The sequence below is a fragment of the Oncorhynchus mykiss genome, chromosome 27, assembly GCF_013265735.2.
Source record: "Oncorhynchus mykiss isolate Arlee chromosome 27, USDA_OmykA_1.1, whole genome shotgun sequence".
NCBI lineage: Eukaryota > Metazoa > Chordata > Actinopteri > Salmoniformes > Salmonidae > Oncorhynchus > Oncorhynchus mykiss.
Window position 1 is genome coordinate 46,666,842 of NC_048591.1, and position 12,025 is coordinate 46,678,866.

The 12,025-nt window shown below is 44.6% G+C and overlaps 1 protein-coding gene across 4 annotated transcripts in view; it reads left to right on the forward strand.

Moving 5' to 3' along the window:
• Positions 1-12,025, forward strand: part of fndc3a (fibronectin type III domain containing 3A) — a 178,698-nt gene that overhangs the window by 87,222 nt on the left and 79,451 nt on the right. The window contains exon 1 of one of the 4 annotated variants that reach the window (XM_036965067.1): positions 11,357-11,485. The exons of the other annotated variants lie outside the window; for them this stretch is intronic. Within the exon in view, the coding sequence (XP_036820962.1) occupies positions 11,449-11,485 (37 nt within the window). The 5' untranslated portion in view covers positions 11,357-11,448. Of the gene's footprint in view, positions 1-11,356; positions 11,486-12,025 lie in introns of those variants that run through there. 4 annotated transcript variants of the gene reach the window in all.

Genomic DNA, 12,025 nt, shown 5'->3' on the forward strand with positions numbered 1-12,025 from the left:
AACACACGACAACACCGCATGTTAGCAACACAACATAACAGCAACCCAGGGTACGAGCATTATTAAGCACAGACAACAGCACAAAGGGCAAGAAGGTAGAGAAAACAACACATCACGCAAAGCAGCCGCAGCTGTCAGTAAGAGTCTCCATGATTGAGTCTTTGAATGAAGAGATGGAGATAAAACGGTCCAGTTTGAGTGTTTGTTGCAGCTCGTTCCAGTCGCTAGCTGCAGAGAACTGAAAAGAGTAGAGACTCAGGGATGTGTGTGCTTTGAGGACCTTTAACAGAATGTGACTGGCAGAACGGGTGTTGTATGTGGAGGATGAGGGCTGCAGTAGATATGTCAGATAGGGGGGAGTGAGGCCTAAGAGGGTTTTATCAATAAGCATCAACCAGTGGGTCTTGCAACCGGTATAAACAATTTTAAGAGGCATGTCTTGCCGTGTTTCAAAGTAGCCGAGCCAAATTCCGACCATAGGAATGTTAAGGGGATTATTTTATGAACACTCTGTTTACAAAATCAGTATTTCTCATGTTATATTGGTTTTCAAATCAACTTTTATTTTCCGTTGTCCAAAAAATACAATCCTAGTCATATTAGCAACCCATGCTAGTTGTTGAACCTTGAACTCTTCTCTCGCATTTAGCCTACTACTGTGTGCGCATTGCTGCGTTACGAAGGACGCTTCCGGTTCGGTCACTGGTAGCTGCGCTTCCTTCTGATCAGTGAAGGCGTCAGAGAGCCATGGGAGTGAGAGGTGCTTCGGAGCACAGCGATTGGCAGCCAGGACAAGGGAATTATACTGATTATATAGGCTAGCTGCTATACTATAGGCTAGCACCCCAATCTCCTCTCATCACCAGCTAGGCTAGCTACTAGCCTGTTGCTCTGCTGTGGCACTGCTAACTACAGTGAAGGAAGCGCTCTCTCTCTCTCTCCCTCGCCCCCCTCCATCAGTAAGGTCTGTAGTTGAGGATGTGGCGAGCTGACGTGACGACAACGTTATCTGTTTACCTCAAAGCCAGAGTCGATGGTTGGAAGGCAGGGTGTGCTCTTCTGCCTTCTGTACAACATGATAATCTTTCATCTGAAAATCAATGGCTGTCTGTGTGGAGAGAGTCTGTATGGCAGAGTAGGAGATGAGGGAAGAGGACAGGAGAAGACAATTAAAGGAGACGATCAGGTAGAGGGATGCTCCCTGTTAGCTCCCTGAGGATGATGCCTCTCCCTATTTTCTTTGTCTGTTATACAACCTTTTCTTCTGCAGTTGGAATAATGAGTGACTCACAGGTAGCCCATCAGTTAGACTATCCTATAGGCTATTTCCTCAGTCTAGCCAATGGGTCTTTGATGATCTAAATACATGAAATATACAAAAAAATATTTGGACACACCTTCAAATGAGTGGTTTCGGCTATTTCAGCCACACCCGTTGCCGATAGTGTATAGAATCGAGAACACAGCCATCCAATCTCCATATTGGTAGTAGAATGGCCCCGAACTGAAGAGCTCAGTGACTTTCAATGTGCCACCGTCCATATGATGCCACCTTTCCAACAAGTCAGTTTGTCAAATTTCTGCCCTGCTAAGAGTTGCCACGGTCAACTGTAAGTGCTGTTATTGTGAGGTGGACACGTCTAGGAGCAACAACGGCTCAGCCGTGGAGTGGTAGGCCACACAAGCTCACAGAACGGGAGTGGCGAGTGATGAGGCACATGGCATGAAAAAACAATCACATTTTATTGGTCACATGCAGATGTTAATGTGAGTGTAGCGAAATGCTTGTGCTTCTAGTTCCCGACAGTGCAGTACTATCTAACAATTCCCCAACAGCTACCTAATACACTCGATGTAAGGGGATGGAATAAGAATATGTACATAAAGAATAATGGATGAGCGATGGCTGTGCGGCATAGATGGTTTAAAATGCAGTATATACATATGAGATGAGTAATGTAGGGTTTGAAAACATTATTAAAGTGTCATTATATAAAGTGACTAGTGATACCTTTATTACATCCATTTATTAAAGTGGTCGATGATTTGAGTCTGTATGTGTAGGCAGCAGCCTCTCTGTTAGTGGCGGCTCTTTAACAGTCTGATGGCCTTGAGATAGAAGCTGTTTTTCAGTCTCTCGTTCCACAGCTTTGATGCACCTGTACTGACCTCGCCTTCTGGATTGTAGTGGGGTGAACAGGCAGTGGCTCGGGTGGTTGTTGTCCTTGATGATCTTTTTGACTTTCCTGTGACATTGGGTGTTGTGGAGGGGGAGGTAGTTTTCCCTCAGTGATGCGTTGTGCAGACCGCACTCCCCTCTGGAGAGCTTTGCAGTTGAGGACGGTGCAGTTGCTGTACCAGGCGGTGATACAGCCCGACAGGATGCTCTCGATTGTGCATCTGTAAAGGTTTGTGAGGGTTTTAGGTGACAAGCAAAATTTCATCAGCCTCCTGAGGTTGAAGAGGCGCTGTTGTGTCGTCTTCACCATGCTGTCTGTGTGGGTGGACCATTTCAGTTTGTCCGTGATGTTCCCGACCTCACTAATGTTCTTGTGGCTGAATGGAAGAAAATCCCTGCAGCAATGTTCCAACATCTAGTGGAAATCCTTCCCAGAAGAGTGGAGGCTGTTATAGCAGTAATGTTCCAACATCTAGTGGAAAACCTTCCCAGAAGAGTGGAGGCTGTTATAGCAGCATTGTTCCAACATCTAGTGGAAAGTCTTCCCAGAAGAGTGGAGGCTGTTATAGCAGCATTGTTCCAACATCTAGTGGAAAACCTTCCCAGAAGAGTGGAGGCTGTTATAGCAGCATTGTTCCAACATCTAGTGGAAAACCTTCCCAGAAGAGTGGAGGCTGTTATAGCAGCAATGTTCCAACATCTAGTAGAAAGCCTTCCTAGAAGAGTGGAGGCTGTTATAGCAGCAATGTTCCAACATCTAGTAGAAAGCCTTCCCAGAAGAGTGGAGGCTGTTATAGCAGCAATGTTCCAACATCTAGTGGAAAGCCTTCCCAGAAGAGTGGAGGCTGTTATAGCAGCAATGTTCCAACATCTAGTGGAAAGCCATCCTAGAAGAGTGGAGGCTGTTATAGCAGCAATGTTCCAACATCTAGTGGAAAGCCTTCCCAGAAGAGTGGAGGCTGTTATAGCAGCAATGTTCCAACATCTAGTGGAAAGCCTTCCCAGAAGAGTGGAGGCTGTTATAGCAGCAATGTTCCAACATCTAGTGGAAAGCCTTCCCAGAAGAGTGGAGGCTGTTATAGCAGCAATGTTCCTACATCTAGTGGAAAACCTTCCCAGAAGAGTGGAGGCTGTTATAGCAGCAATGTTCCAACATCTAGTGGAAAGCCTTTCCAGAAGAATGGAGGCTGTTATAGCAGTAATGTTCCAACATCTAGTGGAAAGCCTTCCCAGAAGAGTGGAGGCTGTTATAGCAGCAATGTTCCAACATCTAGTGGAAAGCCTTCCGAGAAGAGTGGAGGCTGTTATAGCAGCAATGTTCCAACATCTAGCCTTCCCAGAAGAGTGGAGGCTGTTATAGCAGCAATGTTCCTACATCTAGTGGAAAACCTTCCCAGAAGAGTGGAGGCTGTTATAGCAGCAATGTTCCAACATCTAGTGGAAAGCCTTCCCAGAAGAGTGGAGGTTGTTATAGCAGCAATGTTCCAACATCTAGTGGAAAGCCTTCCCAGAAGAGTGGAGGCTGTTATAGCAGCAATGTTCCAACATCTAGTGGAAAGCCTTCCCAGAAGAGTGAAGGCTGTTATAGCAGCAATGTTCCAACATCTAGTGGAAAGCCCTCCTAGAAGAGTGGAGGCTGTTATAGCAGCATTGTTCCAACATCTAGTGGAAAGCCTTCCCAGAAGACTGGAGGCTGTTATAGCAGCAATGTTCCAACATCTAGTGGAAAGCCTTCCCAGAAGAGTGGAGGCTGTTATAGCAGCAATGTTCCTACATCTAGTGGAAAGCCTTCCCAGAAGACTGGAGGCTGTTATAGCAGCAATGTTCCAACATCTAGTGGAAAGCCTTCCCAGAAGAGTGGAGGCTGTTATAGCAGCAATGTTCCAACATCTAGTGGAAAGCCTTCCCAGAAGAGTGGAGGTTGTTATAGCAGCAATGTTCCAACATCTAGTGGAAAGCCTTCCCAGAAGAGTGGAGGCTGTTATAGCGGCAATGTTCCAACATCTAGTGGAAAGCCTTCCCAGAAGAGTGGAGGCTGTTATAGCAGCAATGTTCCAACATCTAGTGGAAAGCCTTCCCAGAAGAGTGGAGGCTGTTATAGCAGCATTGTTCCAACATCTAGTGGAAAGCCTTCCCAGAAGAGTGGAGGCTGTTATAGCAGCATTGTTCCAACATCTAGTGGAAAGCCTTCCCAGAAGAGTGGAGGCTGTTATAGCAGCAATGTTCCAACATCTAGTGGAAAGCCTTCCCAGAAGAGTGGAGGCTGTTATAGCAGCAATGTTCCAACATCTAGTGGAAAGCCTTCCCAGAAGAGTGGAGGCTGTTATAGCAGCAATGTTCCAACATCTAGTGGAAAGCCTTCCCAGAAGAGTGGAGGCTGTTATAGCAGCAATGTTCCAACATCTAGTGGAAAGCCCTCCTAGAAGAGTGGAGGCTGTTATAGCAGCATTGTTCCAACATCTAGTGGAAAGCCTTCCCAGAAGACTGGAGGCTGTTATAGCAGCAATGTTCCAACATCTAGTGGAAAGCCTTCCCAGAAGAGTGGAGGCTGTTATAGCAGCAATGTTCCTACATCTAGTGGAAAGCCTTCCCAGAAGACTGGAGGCTGTTATAGCAGCAATGTTCCAACATCTAGTAGAAAGCCTTCCCAGAAGAGTGGAGGCTGTTATAGCAGCAATGTTCCAACATCTAGTAGAAAGCCTTCCCAGAAGAGTGGAGGCTGTTATAGCAGCAATGTTCCAACATCTAGTGGAAAGCCTTCCCAGAAGAGAGGAGGCTGTTATAGCAGCAATGTTCCAACATCTAGTGGAAAGCCTTCCCAGAAGAGTGGAGGCTGTTATAGCAGCAATGTTCCAACATCTAGTGGAAAGCCTTCCCAGAAGACTGGAGGCTGTTATAGCAGCAATGTTCCAACATCTAGTGGAAAGCCTTCCCAGAAGAGTGGAGGCTGTTATAGCAACAATGTTCCAACATCTAGTGGAAAGCCTTCCCAGAAGAGTGGAGGCTGTTATAGCAGCAATGTTCCAACATCTAGTGGAAAGCCTTCCCAGAAGAGAGGAGGCTGTTATAGCAGCAAAGGGGGGGGGGGGACCAACTCTATATTAATAACCCCATGATGAGATGTTTGAAGCATAGGTGTCCACATACTTTTGGTCATGTAGTGTAGATGTTTAAAATAATCATACATTTTTATGAAACATTTTATGGAATTTCTTACAAAGTCCATATACCATTTAGCATTTAGCCTATTACAAATTCCACAAATGGAGCTTACTTCGATCCTATCCTTTTGTGCACATACTGCAGTGGTAGATAGAGGAGACAGGGTTGTTTCATTCAGATGTGCTTATAGGGTAGAGTGACCCAGCTGTGTGTGTGTGTGTGTCCCTGGTTAGTGTGACTGTGACCCTGTCATCTTTCCTCTCCATGGAAACCCAACAAGATATCGAGCAACTGTAGTGTTCTCTGCTACTGCTACTCCGTCCTGGATCATCAGGTGATTTACCCCAAACACAAATATAACTTTATATACAACCTTACGCTGGGGAAGAGTTCTGCGGGACAATTGCACACATTTTGTTTTATGCAAAGACACACCAGAATTGCTTCCCAAAGAGGAATTGACTTGTTTCTGAATTGTCCAATCTACACCCGGACTTAAATCTGCTTTAAAAATAAAAAAAAATAAAAAAATGGTTTTGAATATTGCTGTTTATCAATGATTCCTAAACAAATTTACTGAGTTTGAGCAATGGATATACATGGAGTATACCAAACATTTTAAAAACACCTTCCTGATATTGAGTTGCACCCCTTTCATCCTTTTCTCCCTCAGAACAGCCTCAATTCATCAGGGCAGGGACTCTACAAGGTGTCGAAAGCGTTCCACAGGGGTGCTGGCTCATGTCGACTCCAATAAGGGCCTAAAATGATCACCTGCCAAATAAGGGTTGATTTTTGGCTTTGGCGGGGTAAGACTGAGCGACGTAGTTGGGTGCTCAGGGCTCCGCGGCGCCGGCATATTCCACTATGATCTCATTTATAGTCAAATAAATGCCGCACTAGCTGTTCTTCAAAGTATTTTTGCAGTTTTGTTTCATAGCTGATAAAATGATCGCCCAACGTCAAAAGAACTACAAATCCTATATTGCCTATCCCGCCTCGCGCTGCAACACTGCCTGGCTGGAGGCTGTGTTGCACGTGAAGAGTTGATTTTGAAGGAAAAAAAATTCCAAGCGCACAAAAGCGTATTTCTCTACAATGTGGAGCACAAATTAGTTGACAACCCTGTTAGTGAGTATTTCTCCTTTGCCAAGATAATCCATCCACCGGACAGGTGTAGCCTATCAAGAAGCATGATCATTACACATGTGCACCTTGTGCTGGGGACATTAAAAGCCCACTCTAAAATGTGCAGTTTGGTCACACAAAAAAATGCCACAGATGTCTCAAGTTTTGAGGGAGTGTGCTACTGGCGTGCAGACTGCAGGAATATCCACCAGAGCTGTTGCCAGATAATTTAATGTTAATTTCTCTACCGTAAGCCGCTTCCAACTTTTGTTTGATGAGAATTTGGCATTACATCCAACCGGCCTCACAACCACAGACCACGTGTAACGGCTTTTTCGCCTGCGGGATCTTCGGAGGATGTGGGGGTGTTGAGGAGTATTTCTGTCCACTCTTTTGTGGGGGGAAAACTAATTCTGGTTGGCTGGGCCTGGCTCCACCTGGCACTCAAGTGGGTGGGCCTATGCCCTCCCAGGCCCACTCATGGCTGGACTCTAATTAATTAATTTAATTTAACCCACCCACAAGGCATGAAAACTCGCCCCCTCCCCCAAAAAAATTCACAGCATGGGTCGCCTCATTTAGTCAGTATACCCTTTTTCCATAACTTTATCGAGCAAATTAAGTAGGAATATCAACGTAACAAGCAAAATATGGTTTTCCATTTAAAACAATAATTATTGAGCTCTAATGTGAATTAAAGGAATTTAAATATGCCGCGAACTGGTTACCGAAGTAATTAGAACAGTAAAAAATACTTTTTTTTTGTGTCATACTTGTGCAATACAGTCTGATATACCACAGCTTTCAGTTAATCAGCATTCTGGGCTCAAACCACGTAGTTTATCATTGTAAATATATCCCTTATCTGCATGTGCATAACTAAAATCAAATCAAATTTTATTTGTCACATACACATGGTTAGCAGATGTTAATGCGAGTGTAGCGAAATGCTTGGGACTGTATGTAATGAAACCTAAGATGAGCTGGGGTACTAATGTAAGAAATAACACGTAAAAAAACAAAAAACTGCATAGTTTCCTAGGAACGCGAAGCGAGGCGGCCATCTCTGTCGGCGCCGGATGTATAGATACATCTGACAGGAGAGTTTAAGAAATGACAGAGAATCTCAAATTCTCTGTGCAAGAAACACTTGTGATGAAGTTAAGGCAATTTTCTGGCAATTATGATGTTTATTACTGCAGACTGTTTTTTTAATGAATGGCCTATTTGTGAGATTAGATTGACTTGTCATTTCAATAGGCATAGGCCAGTCCAACTGACTAAAATCTGGGTCTCTGATTGTAATTAAACTTTGCCATGGTTTGGTTAGCTACATGCAGGTGACCGAGAGCCTGATAGGCCTACATCAGATAGCCTACAGTAACCCAGGCAAGTAGTAAAATGAATGATTTAGCAGCTTGCCTAGTTCAAATTGACAAACTCATTTGAGGGAAGAAGTTCTTCTGTTGCCGTGGTGGAATAGGCTATTGAAGATTGGGTTGTAATGGAATAGGCTATTGAGGATTGGGTTGTAAATGGAATAGGCTATTGAAGATTGGGTTGTAATGGAATAGGCTATTGAGGATTGGGTTGTAAATGGAATAGGCTATTGAAGATTGGGTTGTAATGGAATAGGCTATTGAGGATTGGGTTGTAAATGGAATAGGCTATTGAGGATTGGGTTGTAATGGAATAGGCTATTGAGGATTGGGTTGTAATGGAATAGGCTATTGAGGATTGGGTTTTAATGGAATAGGCTATTGAGGATTGGGTTGTAATGGAATAGGCTATTGAGGATTGGGTTGTAATGGAATAGGCTATTGAGGATTGGGTTGTAAATGGAATAGGCTATTGAGGATCGGGTTGTAATGGAAATGGAATAGGCTATTGAGGATTAGGTTTTAATGGAATAGGCTATTGAGGATTGGGTTGTAATGGAATAGGCTATTGAGGATTGGGTTGTAATGGAAATGGAATAGGCTATTGAGGATTGGGTTTTAATGGAATAGGCTATTGAGGATTGGGTTGTAAATGGAATAGGCTATTGAGGATTGGGTTGTAATGGAATAGGCTATTGAGGATTGGGTTTTAATGGAATAGGCTATTGAGGATTGGGTTGTAATGGAATAGGCTATTGAGGATTGGGTTGTAATGGAATAGGCTATTGAGGATTGGGTTGTAAATGGAATAGGCTATTGAGGATCGGGTTGTAATGGAAATGGAATAGGCTATTGAGGATTGGGTTTTAATGGAATAGGCTATTGAGGATTGGGTTGTAAATGGAATAGGCTATTGAGGATTGGGTTGTAAATGGAATAGGCTATTGAGGATTGGGTTGTAAATGGAATAGGCTATTGAGGATTGGGTTGTAATGGAATAGGCTATTGAGGATTGGGTTGTAATGGAATAGGCTATTGAGGATTGGGTTGTAAATGGAATAGGCTATTGAGGATCGGGTTGTAATGGAAATGGAATAGGCTATTGAGGATTGGGTTTTAATGGAATGGGCTATTGAGGATTGGGTTGTAATTTCAATCACTGAATCAAATATTAATAACATGGATAAGAACTGAATAGGCCTATGCTTGTAAACAAACAGCCAGTGATTAAAAACCTAAATAAAAACCTGTAGCCTGTCTAATGCATTCTAATAACAGCTGGTCCGGCAATTGCGATTGAACTGTGACCGTGTTCACAATTGATAACTTCCCATTTTCACTAATTAAACACGGCCATTAATAATTGCATAACAACGCAAGGCTACAACAACAATAAACTGAAGTTACAGGCTATTTATTAAATCCTTTTGCCAGCTGTAGGTAGGTTACACAAGACACCTGTGATATAGACATTTCAAAATTATGCTACATGACCAAATGTATGCGGACACCTGCTGTCAAGGTGTATTAATATGGAGTTTGCCCCTCCCCCCGTGCTGCTATAACAGCCTCCACTCTTCTGGGAAGGCTTTCCACTAGATGTTGGAACATTGCTGCTATAACAGCCTCCACTCTTCTGGGAAGGTTTCTACTACATTTTGGAACATTGTTGCTATAACAGCCTCCACTCTTCTGGGAAGAATTTCCACTAGATGTAGGAACATTGCTGCTATAACAGCCTCCACTCTTCTGGGAAGGTTTTCCACTAGATGTTGGAACAATGCTGCTATAACAGCCTCCACTCTTCTGGGAAGGTTTTCCACTAGATGTTGGAACAATGCTGCTATAACAGCCTCCACTCTTCTGGGAAGGTTTTCCACTAGATGTTGGAACAATGCTGCTATAACAATTGCTGTGGGGACTTGTTTTTCATTCAGCCAAGAGCATTAGTGAGGCCGGCACTGATGTTGGGAGATTAGGCCTGGCTTGCAGTTGGCGGTCCAATTCATCCCAAAGGCGTTCGATGGGGGTAAGGTCAGGCTAATCAAGTTATTCCACACCGATCTCGACAAACTATTTCTGTATGGACCTCACTTTGTGCATGGGGGCATTATCATGCTGAAACAGGAAAGGGCCTTCCCCAAACTGTTGCCACAAAGTTGGTAGCACAGAATCGTCTAGAATGTTATTGTATGCTGTAGCGTTATGATTTCCCTTCACTGGAACTAAGGTGCCTGAACCATGAAAAACAGCCCCAGACCATTATTCCTTTCACCACCAAACTTTACAGTTGGGTATTATGCATTCGGGCAGGTAGCATTCTCCTGGCATCCGCCAAACCCAGATTTCAATGGTGGCGAGCTTTACACCACTCCAGCCAACGCTTGGCAATGAGCGTGGTGATCTTAGGCTTGTGTGCGGCTGCTCGGCCACGGAAACCCATTTCATGATTTTATACACCTGCGTAATCCCTTTACTTGCTACGGTTTTCCATAAGCAAAGTGGACATTAGAATGCAGTTTAAACCACCTCCTATCGAATGTATGTAATGCTGTCTAGAGCGCCTAAAGTTGTTTTCCTGTTGCTGGTATTTCCTGTTGCTGGTATTTCCTGTCGCTGGTATTTCTCGATGGCCATCAGTTCTAGTTTATTAACGTTTTACAGAGAAAAAGGTTTGGAAATAATCTCCATAATGACAATCCTAAATAGCCTACCTACATCTGGTAAAAAATTAATGTAAAAAGTTGTCATGACATACGGGTGCTGCTGTCTCTCCTCTCACGCAACACCCCCCACCCTCTGTCCCTCCCCACCACTCACTCAACATACCCACCCTCTGTCCCTCCCCACCACTCACTCAACATACCCACCCTCTGTCCCTCCCCACCACTCACTCAACATACCCACCCTCTGTCTCTCTTCTCACTCAACATACCCACCCTCTGTCTCTCTTCTCACTCAACATACCCACCCTCTGTCTCTCCACCCACTCACTCACTCATGCTTCCCACAGGGAGGCTGGCCCATGTTGACTCCAATGTTTTGTCCACTCAGTGTATGTCATCGTATTCAAAAAGACGTACCGCTCTGATGCCTGGTTGCTTCCACCTAGTATTAAGTTATTATCAAAACAACCTCCTTTTAATGTTTAATTTCTAATTTAATTTCTAACTTGGGTGATTTCTATAATTTTTATTTGGCTTTTTCAAAATGTGGACTAAGTTTTTCATAGATCGATAGGAAAAATAATCAAACGTAAATTTAATGTGGCAAAGTGTGAAGACTGCACAGGTGGTGTGTAGAATTCCCCCAGCGACTGTATCCCTGAAATTACCATTGTTTTCATGAATTTCATGATATAATCGTCAAGCCCAATCAAAAGATTAGGAGACATAACACGGAAGTGTTCTTTGTCCTGACTGCTGATGTGTACTTCCACAACTGGTAGGAGGGGCCTATTCTGACCACTCAGGGGAGTGGGGGGAGGGGCAGGGATAGAATAGCACAGTACTAGCCTGTCTCTGTATAAGGGGCCTCTAAAGCCTAACTAAAAGACTACTATTTTACCTGTATTTTCTCCGTCTACCTTCTACGTTCAATATGAACAGAAACGCTCTGTCGCCAGGACAGTCGGGAGGTTAGTGTGTGTGTGTGTGTGTGTGTGTGTGTGTGTACGTGTGGTGGACTTTCGTTTTCATGTTTATCTCCTGCGTTCACAGTGCAGGAATGTGTTAAAGAAAGTGCCAGCTAGGCAGAGTGCTCCCTTTCTCTTCTTCTCCCTTTCTCTCCTTCTCCTCCCCCTCTCTCTCTCCCCCTCTCTCTCTCCCCCTCTCCTTCTCTCCCCCTCTCTCTCTCCCCCTCTCCTTCTCCCCCCCTCTCCCCCTTTATCCCCCTTTCTCCCTCCCTCTCCCCCTTTCTCCCCCCTCTCCCCCTTTCTCCCCCCCTCTCCCCCTTTCTCCCCCCTCTCCCCCTTTCTCCCCCCTCTCCCCCTTTCTCTCTCTCCCCCTTTCTCCCTCTCTCTCTCCCTCTCTCTCTCTCCCTCTCTCTCTCCCTCTCTCTCTCTCCCTCTCTCTCCCTCTCTCTCTCCCTCTCTCTCTCCCTCTCTCTCTCGCTCCCTCTCTCCCTCTCTCTCCCCGCTCTCTCCCCGCTCTCTCCCCTCTTTCTCCCCTCTTTCTCC